General features: G+C 43.0%; 1 protein-coding gene across 2 annotated transcripts in view; it reads right to left on the bottom strand.

Annotated features, from left to right (window-relative positions):
* Positions 1-15728, bottom strand: part of STEAP1 (STEAP family member 1) — a 32927-nt gene extending 17199 nt beyond the window's left edge. The window contains exons 1-3 of one of the 2 annotated variants that reach the window (XM_069729486.1): positions 15596-15728; positions 10796-10872; positions 9847-9951 (exon numbers count right to left, since the gene is read on the bottom strand). In XM_069729486.1, coding sequence (XP_069585587.1) covers positions 9847-9951; positions 10796-10819 — 129 coding nt within the window. In that variant the 5' untranslated portion in view covers positions 10820-10872; positions 15596-15728. The remainder of the gene's footprint in view (positions 1-9846; positions 9952-10795; positions 10873-15595) is intronic. The other variant, XM_069729487.1, reaches the window with a different exon arrangement.
* Between the last annotated feature and the right edge of the window lie 310 nt (positions 15729-16038).

Genomic DNA, 16038 nt, shown 5'->3' on the forward strand with positions numbered 1-16038 from the left:
CATGTACCCCCTGACAACCCCAGCTGGACACCGACATGGATTTCCAATCTAATACTGGATTATGGGCTTGTAGCCATGGCAACCCCAACACGACCACATCATGCAGATTATGCAACACCAGAAAGCGAATAACCTCCTGATGTGCAGGAGCCATGCACATGGTCAGCTGGGTCCAGTATTGAGGCTTATTCTTGGCCAAAGGCGTAGCATCAATTCGTCTCAATGGAATAGGACACTGCAAGGGCTCCAAGAAAAACCCACAATGCTTAGCATATTCCAAGTCCATCAAATTCAGGGCAGCGCCTGAATCCACAAATGCCATGACAGAATACGATGACAAAGAGCAGATCAAAGTAACGGACAGAAGAAATTTTGACTGTACCGTACCAACGGTGGCAGACCTAGCGAACCGCTTAGTGCGCTTAGGACAATCAGAGATAGCATGAGTGGAACCACCACAGTAGAAACACAGCCCATTCAGACGTCTGTGTTCTTGCCGTTCAACTCTGGTCAAAGTCCTATCGCACTGCATAGGCTCAGGTTTAAGCTCAGGTAATACCGCCAAATGGTGCACAGATTTACGCTCACGCAAGCGTCGACCGATCTGAATGGCCAAAGACATAGACTCATTCAAACCAGCAGGCATAGGAAATCCCACCATGACATCCTTAAGGGCTTCAGAGAGACCCTTTCTGAACATAGCTGCCAGCGCAGATTCATTCCATTGAGTGAGCACGGACCACTTTCTAAATTTCTGACAATATACCTCTATCTCATCCTGAGCCTGACAAAGAGCCAGCAAATTTTTTTCTGCCTGATCCACTGAATTAGGCTCATCGTACAGCAATCCAAGCGCCAGGAAAAACGCATCGATATTACTTAATGCAGGATCTCCTGACGCAAGAGAAAATGCCCAGTCCTGAGGGTCGCCACGCAAAAAAGAAATGACGATCCTAACCTGTTGAACTGGGTCACCAGAGGAGCGAGGTTTCAAAGCCAGAAATAGTTTACAATTATTTTTGAAACTCAGAAATTTTGTTCTATCTCCAAAAAACAAATCTGTAATAGGAATTCTCGGTTCTAACAAAGAATTCTGAACCACAAAATCTTGAATATTTTGAACTCTTGCCGTGAGCTGATCCACACATGAAGACAGACCTTTAATGTCCATTGCTACACCTGTGTCCTGAACCACCCAAATGTCTAGGGGAAAAAAAAGGCAAAACACAGTGCAAAGAAAAAAAAAATGGTCTCAGAACTTCTTTTTTCCCTCTATTGAGAATCATTAGCACTTTTGGCTTCCTGTACTGTTATGAAAGGCAATTCAGTTCCACAATGGACATAGTGGTCAGAGCACATACAGTGATCTGACAATAACCCAAAATCATAGAACGAGCTCTGAGACGTGGGAACTCTGCAGACCGCAATCCCTAATCCTCTCCAAACAACACTAGAGGCAGCCGTGGATTGCGCCTAACTCTGCCTATGCAACTCGGCACAGCCTGAGAAACTAACTAGCCTAAAGATAGAAAATAAGCCTACCTTGCCTCAGAGAAATACCCCAAAGGAAAAGGCAGCCCCCCACATATAATGACTGTGAGTTAAGATGAAAAGACAAACGTAGAGATGAAATAGATTCAGCAAAGTGAGGCCCGACTTTCTTAACAGAGCGAGGATAGGAAAGGTAACTTTGCGGTCTACACAAAACCCTAAAGAAAACCACGCAAAGGGGGCAAAAAGACCCTCCGTACCGAACTAACGGCACGGAGGTACACCCTTTGCGTCCCAGAGCTTCCAGCAAAACAATTAGACAAGCTGGACAGAAAAAATAGCAAACAAATAGCAAAGAAGAACTTAGCTATGCAGAGCAGCAGGCCACAGGAATGATCCAGGGAAAAACAAGTCCAACACAGGAACATTGACAGGAAGCCAGGATCAAAGCATTAGGCGGAGTTAAGTAGAGAAGCACCTAACGACCTCACCACATCACCTGAGGGAGGAAACTCAGAAGCCGCAGTACCACTTTCCTCCACCAACGGAAGCTCACAGAGAGAATCAGCCGAAGTACCACTTGTGACCACAGGAGGGAGCTCTGCCACAGAATTCACAACAGAGCAAATAACAGTGCCCCCATAACAGAGAGAGCAAATAACAGTGCCCCCATAACAGAGACAGCAAATAACAGTGCACCTATAACAGAGCCAGCAAATAACAGTGCCCCTATAACAGAGACAGCAAATAACAGTGCACCTATAACAGAGCCAGCAAATAACAGTGCCCCTATAATAGAGCAAGGAAATAACAGTGCCCCCATAACAGAGCCAATAAGTAACAGTTCACCTATAACAGAGCCAGCAAATAACAGTGCCCCATAATAGAGGCAGCAAATAACAATGCCCCCATAACAGAGGCTGCAAATAACAATGCCCCTATAACAGAGCCAGCAAGTAACAGTGCCCCCATAACAGAGCCAGCAAATAACAGTGCACCTATAACAAAGCCAGCAAAAAACAGTGCCCCATAACAGAGACAGCAAATAACAGTGCCCGAAAAACAGAGCCAGCAAATAACAGTGCCCCTATAACAGAGACATCAAATAACAGTGCACCTATAACAGAGCCAGCAAATAACAGTGCCCCTATAATAGAGCAAGAAAAAACAGTACCCTTATAACAGAGCCAATAAGTAACAGTTCACCTATAACATAGCCAGCAAATAACAGTGCCCCTATAACAGAGACAGCAAATAACAGTGCACCTATAACAGAGCCAGCAAATAACAGTGCCCCTATAACAGAGACAGCAAATAACAGTGCACCTATAACAGAGCCAGCAAATAACAGTGCCCCTATAATAGAGCAAGGAAATAACAGTGCCCCCATAACAGAGCCAATAAGTAACAGTTCACCTATAACAGAGCCAGCAAATAACAGTGCCCCATAATAGAGACAGCAAATAACAATGCCCCCATAACAGAGGCTGCAAATAACAATGCCCCTATAACAGAAACAGCAAATAACAGTGCCCCCATAACAGAGACAGCAAATAACAGTGCCCCCATAACAGAGACAGCAAATAACAGTGCCCCCATAACAGAGACAGCAAATAACAGTGCACCTATAACAGAGCCAGCAAATAACAGTGCCCCTATAACAGAGCCAGCAAATAACAGTGCCCCCATAACAGAGACAGCAAATAACAATGCCCCTATAACAGAGCCAGCAAGTAACAGTGCCCCTATAATAGAGCCAGCAAATAACAGTGCCCCTATAACAGAGCCAGCAAATAACAGTGCCCCTATAACAGAGCCAGCAAATAACAGTACACCTATAATAGAGCCAGCAAATAACAGTGCCTCTATAATAGAGCCAGCAAATAACAGTGCACCTATAACAGAGCCAGCAAATAACAGTACACCTATAATAGAGCCAGCAAATAACAGTGCCCCTATAACAGAGCCAGCAAATAACAGTACACCTATAACAGAGCCAGCAAATAATAGTGCCCCTATAACAGAGCCAACAAATAATCGTGCCTCTTTAAAAGAGCCAGCAAATAACAGTGCCCCTATAACAGAGACAGCAAATAATAGTGCCTCTTTAAAAGAGCCAGCAAATAACAGTGCCCCCATAACAGAGCCAGCAAGTAACAGTACCCCTATAACAGAGCCAGCAAATAACAGTGCCCCCATAACAGAGCCAGCAAGTAACAATACCCCTATAACAGAGCCAGCAAATAACAGTGCCCCTATAATAGAGACAGCAAATAACAGTGCCGCTATAACAAAGCCAGCAAATAACAGTACACCTATAATAGAGCCAGCAAATAACAGTGCCCCTATAACAGAACCAGCAAATAACAATGCCGCTATAAGAGAGCCAGCAAATAACAGTGCCCCTATAATAGAGCCAGCAAATAACAGTGCCCCTATAACAGAGCCAGCAAATAACAGTGCCCCTATAACAGAGCCAGCAAATAACAGTGCCCCTATAACAGAGCCAGCAAATAACAGTGCCCCTATAACAGAACCAGCAAATAACAATGCCACTATAACAGAGCCAGCAAATAACAGTGCCTCTATAATAGAGCCAGCAAATAACAGTGCCCCTATAACAGAGCCAGCAAATAACAGTGCCCCTATAACAGAGCCATCAAATAACAGTGCCCCTATAACAGAGCCAGCAAATAACAGTGCCCCTATGACAGAGCCAGCAAATAACAGTGGCCCTATAACAGAGCCAACAAATAACAGTGCCCCTATAATAGAGCCAACAAATAACAGTGCACCTATAACAGAGCCAGCAAATAACAGTGCCCCTATAACAGAGCCAACAAATAACAGTGCCCCTATAATAGAGCCAGCAAATAACAGTACCCCTATAACAGAGACAGCAAATAACAAAGTAGAGGAAGGATGTGGAAGAAATATCCACGTTGTGTTCTGCATTATTCTCAGTTTATGATTTCCAAGCATTTTCTTCATTTTATTTTCTCCAGTCCTCTTACAATCTACTACAGTGCATGAAACCAGGGATTCAAGCCTGAGGAGGCTAATTTGCATATTCCAGGTGCCTTCTGGGAAAAGCGAAGAGTCTCCCTAAGCTAGAAGATCGTTGGGTACAGCCGGGACCAGCTGCTGGGAAAGCATCACCAAACCAGGGATTCAAGCTTGAGGAGGCTAATTTGCATATTCCAGGTGCCTTCTGGGAAAAGCGAAGAGTCTCCCTAAGCTAGAAGATCATTGGGTACAGCCGGGACCAGCTGCTGGGAAAGCATCACCAAACCAGGGATTCAAGCTTGAGGAGGCTAATTTGCATATTCCAGGTGCCTTCTGGGAAAAGCGAAGAGTCTCCCTAAGCTGGAAGATCGTTGGGTACAGCCGGGACCAGCTGCTGGGAAAGCATCACCAAACCAGGGATTCAAGCTTGAGGAGGCTAATTTGCATATTCCAGGTGCCTTCTGGGAAAGGCGAAGAGTCTCCCTAAGCTAGAAGATCGTTGGGTACAGCCGGGACCAGCTGCTTGGAAAGCATCACCAAACTTGCCTGTAGGACATTATTGCAAGAGAGCTTGGCTGAGTAGATTACACAAGAAGGAAAGCACACAGCAAATCAGCAGGATCTAGGAGCAACATGGCAGATGTGACAACCTACATGGTGAGCTGCAGCATGTGCTACATGTTTACAGATCGACCAGAAGAAGAATCAAATTTCACCTGTCAGAAGTGTAGACTAGTGGCCCTTTTAGAAGAAAAGGTGCGGGGTCTGGAAGAAAGAATAGCAACTTTGAAACTCATCAAAGAGAATGAAGACTTTCTAGACAGAACAGAAGCATCTCTACTGGTCACAGAAGGTGAAAAAAGTGTCAGAGAACCTCCAAAAGCAGATGAGTGGAAGCATGTGACCAAAAGAAGCAAGAAGACCATGGAGAAATCACCAACCACACAACTGAAGAACCGATATCAAATCTTTGTAGAGGATGAAGATGGCACACCTAAGGATGAAGCAATACCAGCAAGCAAAAAAGAAAAGGGCACACAGCAACAAGTGACAGCAAAAAGTACAGCCAAGAAGCAACGAAGAGTGGTGGTGGTGGGAGACTCACTACTGAGAGGCACAGAAGCAGCCATCTGCAGACCGGACATAACTGCAAGAGAAGTATGCTGCCTTCCAGGTGCGATGATCAAGGATGTGACCGATAGGATACCAAAGCTCTTCAGCTCCAAGGACGTCCACCCATTTCTTCTGATACATGTTGGCACCAATGACATGGCAAGGAAGGACCTACCGACAATCTGCAAAGACTTTGAAGAGTTGGGGAAGAAAGTAAAGGAACTGGATGCACAGGTAGTTTTTTCTTCTATACTTCCAGTAGACGGGCATGGCACCAGGAGATGGAACAGGATCCTTGATGCAAACAACTGGCTAAGACGATGGTGCAGACAACAAGGATTCGGATTCCTGGACCACGGTGTGAATTACTGGTACGATGGACTCCTCGCCAGAGACGGACTACACCTCAACAAACCTGGGAAACACACATTCGCCAGAAGACTCGCTACACTCATCAGGAGGGCGTTAAACTAAAAGAAGAGGGGACGGGAAGAAAAACATTAGACTTGAACAAAGAAGATCCAGGAAAACATACTCAGAAGGGAGGTAAGAACATTTCTAAAACAATCCACAGCGAGGAGATTGGAACAAAACAAAATCCTCTAAACTGCATGCTCGCAAACGCCAGAAGCCTGACAAACAAGATGGAAGAACTAGAAGCAGAAATATCTACAGGTAACTTTGACATAGTGGGAATAACCGAGACATGGTTAGATGAAAGCTATGACTGGGCAGTTAACTTACAGGGTTACAGTCTGTTTAGAAAGGATCGTAAAAATCGGAGAGGAGAAGGGGTTTGTCTCTATGTAAAGTCTTGTCTAAAGTCCACTTTAAGGGAGGATATTAGCGAAGGAAATGAGGATGTCGAGTCCATATGGGTCGAAATTCATGGATGGAAAAATGGTAACAAAATTCTCATTGGGGTCTGTTACAAACCCCCAAATATAACAGAAACCATGGAAAGTCTACTTCTAAAGCAGATAGATGAAGCTGCAACCCATAATGAGGTCCTGGTTATGGGGGACTTTAACTACTCGGATATTAACTGGGAAACAGAAACCTGTGAAACCCATAAAGGCAACAGGTTTCTGCTAATAACCAAGAAAAATTATCTTTCACAATTGGTGCAGAATCCAACCAGAGGAGCAGCACTTTTAGACCTAATACTATCTAATAGACCTGACAGAATAACAAATCTGCAGGTGGTCGGGCATCTAGGAAATAGCGACCACAATATTGTACAGTTTCACCTGTCTTTCACTAGGGGGACTTGTCAGGGAGTCACAAAAACACTGAACTTTAGGAAGGCAAAGTTTGACCAGCTTAGAGATGCCCTTAATTTGGTAGACTGGGACAATATCCTCAGAAATAAGAATACAGATAATAAATGGGAAATGTTTAAGAACATCCTAAATAGGCAGTGTAAGCGGTTTATACCTTGTGGGAATAAAAGGACTAGAAATAGGAAAAACCCAATGTGGCTAAACAAAGAAGTAAGACAGGCAATTAACAGTAAAAAGAAAGCATTTGCACTACTAAAGCAGGATGGCACCATTGAAGCTCTAAAAAACTATAGGGAGAAAAATACTTTATCTAAAAAACTAATTAAAGCTGCCAAAAAGGAAACAGAGAAGCACATTGCTAAGGAGAGTAAAACTAATCCCAAACTGTTCTTCAACTATATCAATAGTAAAAGAATAAAAACTGAAAATGTAGGCCCCTTAAAAAATAGTGAGGAAAGAATGGTTGTAGATGACGAGGAAAAAGCTAACATATTAAACACCTTCTTCTCCACGGTATTCACAGTGGAAAATGAAATGCTAGGTGAAATCCCAAGAAACAATGAAAACCCTATATTAAGGGTCACCAATCTAACCCAAGAAGAGGTGCGAAATCGGCTAAATAAGATTAAAATAGATAAATCTCCGGGTCCGGATGGCATACACCCACGAGTACTAAGGGAACTAAGTAATGTAATAGATAAACCATTATTTCTTATTTTTAGGGACTCTATAGCGACGGGGTCTGTTCCGCAGGACTGGCGCATAGCAAATGTGGTGCCAATATTCAAAAAGGGCTCTAAAAGTGAACCTGGAAATTATAGGCCAGTAAGTCTAACCTCTATTGTTGGTAAAATATTTGAAGGGTTTCTGAGGGATGTTATTCTGGATTATCTCAATGAGAATAACTGTTTAACTCCATATCAGCATGGGTTTATGAGAAATCGCTCCTGTCAAACCAATCTAATCAGTTTTTATGAAGAGGTAAGCTATAGGCTGGACCACGGTGAGTCATTGGACGTGGTATATCTCGATTTTTCCAAAGCGTTTGATACCGTGCCGCACAAGAGGTTGGTACACAAAATGAGAATGCTTGGTCTGGGGGAAAATGTGTGTAAATGGGTTAGTAACTGGCTTAGTGATAGAAAGCAGAGGGTGGTTAAAAATGGTATAGTCTCTAACTGGGTCGCTGTGACTAGTGGGGTACCGCAGGGGTCAGTATTGGGACCTGTTCTCTTCAACATATTCATTAATGATCTGGTAGAAGGTTTACACAGTAAAATATCGATATTTGCAGATGATACAAAACTATGTAAAGCAGTTAATACAAGAGAAGATAGTATTCTGCTACAGATGGATCTGGATAAGTTGGAAACTTGGGCTGAAAGGTGGCAGATGAGGTTTAACAATGATAAATGTAAGGTTATACACATGGGAAGAAGGAATCAATATCACCATTACACACTGAATGGGAAACCACTGGGTAAATCTGACAGGGAGAAGGACTTGGGGATCCTAGTTAATGATAAACTCACCTGGAGCAGCCAGTGCCAGGCAGCAGCTGCCAAGGCAAACAGGATCATGGGGTGCATTAAAAGAGGTCTGCATACACATGATGAGAGCATTATACTGCCTCTGTACAAATCCCTAGTTAGACCGCACATGGAGTACTGTGTCCAGTTTTGGGCACCGGTGCTCAGGAAGGATATAATGGAACTAGAGAGAGTACAAAGGAGGGCAACAAAATTAATAAAGGGGATGGGAGAACTACAATACCCAGATAGATTAGCGAAATTAGGATTATTTAGTCTAGAAAAAAGACGACTGAGGGGCGATCTAATAACCATGTATAAGTATATAAGGGGACAATACAAATATCTCGCTGAGGATCTGTTTATACCAAGGAAGGTGACGGGCACAAGGGGGCATTCTTTGCGTCTGGAGGAGAGAAGGTTTTTCCACCAACATAGAAGAGGATTCTTTACTGTTAGGGCGGTGAGAATCTGGAATTGCTTGCCTGAGGAGGTGGTGATGGCGAACTCAGTCGAGGGGTTCAAGAGAGGCCTGGATGTCTTCCTGGAGCAGAACAATATTGTATCATACAATTATTAGGTTCTGTAGAAGGACGTAGATCTGGGGATTTATTATGATGGAATATAGGCTGAACTGGATGGACAAATGTCTTTTTTCGGCCTTACTAACTATGTTACTATGTTACTATGAATCATATAAGTGCAGACCGCTCACAATTTCGGACCTTTCAAAGACCTGTCCCAGGACCAATCAAAGCCGTGAGTGCAGAGCGCGATGTGACACATCTTTGCAGCTTCGTTTTCATCACTGGGCTCTTCACGCGATGTTTTGACACCTGTCTCCCTTATAGTACAGCATGGGCACAGATCTGGCAGGCGGCCCAGATCCTGAACTTGCCAGTCTATTAATTGGCAGGGAGCACTGTAGCTGCAGTGTTCGTTAGCAGCAGATGCTTGTGTTCCTGAATGTAAAATGTGCCTGTTACATTCGGATTAATTTTATTATTATTACCTTGTAAAATTTAGAGAGCTCAAGAAACCTTATGGAATCGCTGCTTTTTTATGGACTCAGCGGCACCCATAAAATTGGGCATCTTCTCTGGGTGTCCAGGAAGTTTTTATTTTTCCCATAAGGTTCCTGGATTTTGCAAGGACCATTGAAAAGTATTAGTGCTATCATATAACCTTCTCAGAGTAGTGAAAGCCTAATCTGTCTGATAATACTTGATAATCGGGTGACATGGATCCCATTATAGATTTAGAAAAATTTGTGATCCAGAAGTCTGGGAAAGTTGGTTAAAAGCTCTACTTGTCACCCAGGTGTCCCATAAACAGATAAAACTTTGCACTTGTATCATATAGAAATCTATTTAGAATCTAATTATAGGAGCTTATATCAAATTAAATGTTTTTCAGTAAATTACCAGTTTAGTTTTGCATTCCAAACTTCTCCATTGTTGCTGCGCCCACACATCACCATTGCCGGTACAAGAACTGGGCACCTCCTCATCTGCCATGCTGGATGATTGCTGGAAAGAAAAACAGGTATAGTCAGAAGAATGACGCTGACGCCAGTGTCTACTGTCTGTGAAATAAGTGGATTCTCCGTGGTCTCCAGTTGTTGCTCTCCACCTTCAGCTCTCATCATTCCCGGACAGTTGCCCCTTTTAGTGACCACACTCCACCCCTCTATGTCTCAGTCCTCGTTTCCCTAGTGCTCCAGGGCACAAACAATCCTGCTAATTTTCAGGAGGTTTTGTAGAAAAAAAAAAGTTGCAGTCCCTTAATTTATACACCCCCCCCCCACCTCTTATTAAAATCGTATGCATCGCGGAGCAAAGTAAGGTGCATTCCTGGTTCCTCAAGGAGAATCAGGTCTGGTTCCATTAAAACGAACCTGTCGGTAGGATTTTATTAAGTAAACTACAGGCATTGTCAGGTTGACATTGTTACACTGCTTAAAATGACAACTGGGGTGAAGAAATCCGTCTTGTGGTTCTTGTGTAATCAGTGTTAGGCTAATGAAACGCTCTTGCACCAGGTTGGGACTGTAGGCAGAGTCTTATCTTTTTGCTCTAAGCCAGAAAAACCAAGGAAAGGCCTGACCAGAGGCCGCCCCATACTATTTATGGATCGGGTGGATCAGTGTGAACAGGACTAGGTTCAGCCTAGACAGGAGAATGTAAAAACCCAGAAAAACCTTGGTTGGGCCATCGATTGCTTCTGATAATAGAGTTCAGCTTCGTTGAACTAAATGCGGTGGAGTTGCAGAACCATACACATTCTGTGGACATGTGTGGCGCTGTTTTTGGAAGAAAGAAGCTTTAGAGAAACCTCCTGGAACTCGCCTTGATTTGATTCATTGCTACTCACCTGGACACAATGATTTTCTCCCATGTTATTTTGCTGCAGATTCACCAGGGACCCATCTTGCCGGTAAGGAGCAGATGCTGAAAAAATAGCGGAGCGCTGTCACTTTAAAGAAAGTAAAACCAAGACACTGTTTTACATAACCAGCAGATGAATCACACAACAAACTGTTCTGAGGTCCCGGTAAAGAGTCGGCCCCTGACTGCCCACCGGTTCCTCTCCGATGAATGGCGCCCATTATACGTCCTAATAAACCCATTTTTCTTCAGTAAATAAACTCACAGAGGCGGATTTTTGTTCAACTCCTCGTCTGATTCTGCCAAGTCTTATGTAAAACGTCAGAGTTTCTGAGAAATGTCCCAACATTTTAATGTTGTAGAAGGTTTATGCAAACACAGTGTGTCTGGAGAGGGAATGTTAAAAATAGAAAGAGCACTCGTAAAAAAAAAGAAAGGAAACCCAAATGGGAAAATTACATTTATAGAGACAGCCATGTAATCTGACGTCTGGTGATGTAGAAAACGTGACATTCTGGCCTGTCACCAATAGAATACAGATTAATATCTGTCCTAAGGACGAGATCCAGGAGAGGGCCAAGTCTGTGACGCCAAGGGATGAGAGCGTTTGTAAGAGAAGAGAGAGGTTAACTGGGTTAGAGGTGGAGGATAGATCGTTTGGGTTGAAATGTCGTTTGGGCACTTTATAGATCATTAGTGATTATTGGTTTAGGACTCATTCAGGCTACTCTATAATCGGCCCGTGAGCAACCGCAGTCCGTGTATGGACCCATTATAGCCAGTTTGCCAGCAGGCATAGCTGATTTTCCATGCAGGCCGATGGTCTGTATGGAAAGAAAATGACAGATAGATCCGGCATTCATCCGGACAAGAACAAGGAACCAGTCAAGTTCGCAATTTGCGGTAACTAGTGGTCCGATTTTTCATTTAGCCATCTGAATCCGGCCTTGGAAGTTTCAGTAGAGTGGTGGGGTTGGAAGCCATGTTGTAGCCAGTGGAATAGTTGGGAAGTTAGTTCAGGGTGGACATGTTCAATAAGTAATAAGATGGGGGAAAAAGCTGGACAAGAAGGACGAGTCAGGATGGCTTCTTAGTAATTATTTATTTCACGTACTTCTAATAGCACCACCATATTCCACAGCGCTTTACAGATATTATTATCCCTGTCCCCATTGGGGCTCACAATCTAGATTCCCTTTGGAGTGTGGGAGGAAACCGAAGAACTCGGAGGAAACCCACGCAAACACGGGGAGAACATACAAACTCCTTGCAGATGTTGTCCTTGGTGGGATCTGAACCCAGGACCCCAGAGCTACAAGGCTACAGTGCTAACCACTGAGCCACCATGTGCTAACCACTGAGTACATCTCTTGCTTCAAAATGATTGAATAACTAGATGGATTATTATGCTCAAAATTATTGGAGAACCTTGGTGATGACCTGTTTAGGGCCGACCTTATTTTGGAGGTACTGTAATGCAGAGTACAAATAAATATGCCATATAGTGCCAGATTATTAACATCATATAAGACGTTGCCCACGTAATGTTTGGCACCATACATTGCACATAGTAATGTGCAGTGACATAATAAGAATAATACTCTGCGGTGCCACAGTACTACCACCATGCAGTGTATAACAACTTTTTATATAAAGAAATCTAATGTAGTCAGTGTCTAAATAAAGGGCTGCATTCAGCCATGATCATGTTCCTACACAGCCATTTTTTTCTGCCTGAAAAAACGTAAAAAAATGTAATTGTGTTCTTAAGTGTACTAAAAACACATTAAAAAATTTGCATCAAGTTTGCACAAAAACAGATAAAAAAAAGGACTAACATATCAAAAACGTAATGAGACATGATTGATATTGCATATTTAGCGGGGATACCTGCAGAAAAAAACGTATCCTTGCCGCATGTGGGAAAGTGGCATAGAGGCATTTTCACGTTACTGCCCTAACAGAGATCAGTAGTAAATGGCTCCAGAGGTCACATATGATATACAGCACATTAAATGTACCGGGGGACAAACACTTCCAGGGGCATGTCACTATAAGGTGTAGCTCTGGGGACTGGGACAACCAGGGAAGCATGGAAAGCTCTGTCATGTTCCTGGATCCAATTCATGACCCTTGTGGCACGGTACATTGTCCTTCTGGCATAGGGTTAACAGCTGCCATGAAGGGATCAACTTGGACAGCCACAATGTTTAGGTAAGTCCTACTGTCTACACGTCCATCCAGAGGTAACAGAAGACTTTGGATGGGCTAAGAAATCGCTCTCCACCATTACTCCACCTCTACTAGCCTGGACTGTTACACCTGATACCAAAGGTTCATCGTTCTACCAGCCTGGACTGTTACACCTGATACCTAAGGTTCATCGTTCTACCAGCCTGGAATGTTACACCTGATACCAAAGGTTCATCGTTCTACCAGCCTGGACTGTTACACCTGATACCAAAGGTTTGTTGTTCTACCAGCCTGGACTGTTACACCTGATACCAAAGGTTCATCATTCAACCAGCCTGGACTGTTACACCTGATACCAAAGGTTCATCATTCAACCAGCCTGGACTGTTACACCTGATACCAAAGGTTCATCACTTCATGCTGCTTGTGCCAAATTTGGATATTCCCATCCGCATGGGGCGACCAAAGTCTGGTTTCATTTGACCGGGCGATGTTTTTCCACTGCTCAGTGATCCAAGTTTTGCTCCTTTGCCCACTGGAGTCTTGACCATTTGCTCTTCGTAGTCAGTGATGGCACTTTTGTGCGTTTGGACACGTTAGTTGTACTCTGCTGCATTTTGCTCTGTCTGTTCATCAGAACGATATTTGTCATACTCTTTCGTCTTTCGTGTACATCATCCGTGCGATGTTTTTTCTTGCTCACACCATTCTCTGTATACTGTCCACAACATTAGACAAGAAAACTCCAAAAAGTTGGCAATTTTTGAAGTCATCACCCCGACCAGCGCTGGCACAACCAGTATTTCTACTCCGAGGCCAGTAAACATAATATGTTTTTACAAACAATAGTAAGTGCCGATGGGTTTACATAATACAAAGAGCGTGCTCCGTCATGTTACGTCCTGGTTGAATACTTCTCCGACAGGTGGTCTGACGCTATGGACACCTTCAGTGCCAAGACTAAGTTAAGTATGGGATTGGCACCAGAGATTGTGAGGCATTATTGACACGTCAGTTTTTCATGTACAAGTGCTATGTATTTTTTTTTTTTCACAGTACTCATGATAGTCTATGAGGCCATTCACATGACCGATTTTTATCCTTTGGCCAAGTGGTCTGCAGAAAATATCGGAGACATCTCCAATTTTTATCCGAGTTTCGAATCAAAATCATCAGTGCAAGTAAATGGGGCTTACATATTGGGAGATGACAGTTGGTGCTTACAAGATTCTATGGAAGGAAGGAAGAGCTAGACTAGAAGCTAAAAGACAGTCAGCTGCAAGTTGTCTTGAAATGACAGTTAGGGCTTGTGCACACGTTGCAGATTTGTCGTGTTTTTTTTCTGCGCAGATTTGTAACAAAACCTGGAGGGTTTCTTGATGCCAGCTAAGAGAATGTGAATCCTCAAGTCTCATGCACACGTTGCTTATTTGTAGCTTGCAGATTGGGTGCAGCATGTTAATTTTTTCAGCAGATTTGAGTGGGGAAGAATCTGCATCAAAAATTCATGTAAAAAAAACGCATAAAAAATGCAGAAATTTCCGCACCAAATAGCTAAAGCGTGCACATACCCTTACAGCTCTCCATAGAACTTTATGAGCACCAACTGTCATCTCCTATCTCAGTAATGGGAAAATCTGTGTTCACTGAATACTAATTTTTTATCTGTGAATTAAGACTTATCATTATCACTAGTCCAGGAGGAGAAATCAGAACATTTCTCTGATAAGATATATTACAACGTTTCTTCTTTTCATGTCTAATAATTGATTTATGACAAAAATAAATAAACAGAACAACAGTGAAAACTTATATGATTTTTTTTTCTACAGTTCAGGCAAAATGATAGATGCGCCATGCTGGGAGTTGTAGTTGCGGAGTGGATGAGCGGCTCCGCTTCCTGCACACACACAGTATGTGAATGAATCACTATCCTGGTGCGGGAACTGCACAAACCAGTTTATTCTTTATTGCTATAGACAGGCACATTAGATACTGAACCGGTGTAATATATCTCCAAACACCAGCGCCTCTGACATATACCATCCACTACGTCGTGCCACTGTTAGATCAGTCGTGTGTTTTGTCACCGCTATTCATAAACAGAGTACTATGGATGTAGCAAAGCTGAGCTTGTCATTCGCTTTTAATCCATTAAACATGTTATTGGTGGTCTTACATAGGACTGCAGGTAAACCTACCACATTATCAGAATATAGTGCGTCGTCATATCCAAATATACACTTATAAATGAATGAAACTATTATCGCAATACTGCATAAAGTAAGCAGAACAGTTACAGATGTAGCAGAGCTGATTTTGATACCTGCCACAAGTTATGGGTTGAACTAGATGGACTTATAGTCTTCCTTCAACCTTAATAACTATGTAACTATGTAAGTTATGGTGGTTTTACATAGGACTGCGGATAAACGTACTACTACAGTAGATTATCTCCGCTCTGATTTGTCACAATGCACAAACACTGCAGTTAAATGACAAATTCAGCTCTGCTACATCCATTTACAATCCCATTAATAAAATATTCATCTTTGCATACAACATAGGGGGACAGACCCCGCTGTATACTGACCTGCTGTTCCGCGGCGTAAATGTGGAAGGATAAGTTAGGACACCCAGCCACGTTTTATAGGGACTGCAGGGTTACTAAGTATCACAGGAGCCTGCAGAAGAAGTGATTCCTGGCTCTGCTACACCGCCTCCTGCTGGACACACCTTCCAAGCACACCCTGGTCACTCCCACTGTCTGCCAGGGTACGTGTGCATGTGTGCGTCACATGAAAGCGTGAGACAGATCCCACGTCACGCCGTGTCATCGATCACATTTCGTGTGGAAATAATGAGTGCAGCCGTAACTAATCATCGCCACCAAAAAGCGATGAAATAATCCGCCGTAAAGTAACAAATCAAATTTTTCCAAACAATTCTGGATCTAAAAATTTTGGGGAGTGAATTCTTTTATTGGTTAAAATAATAATAATAATAAAAAAAACAAAAACATAATATACTAAATTT

The sequence above is a fragment of the Ranitomeya imitator genome, chromosome 6 (assembly GCF_032444005.1).
Source record: "Ranitomeya imitator isolate aRanImi1 chromosome 6, aRanImi1.pri, whole genome shotgun sequence".
Taxonomy (NCBI): Eukaryota; Metazoa; Chordata; class Amphibia; order Anura; family Dendrobatidae; genus Ranitomeya; species Ranitomeya imitator.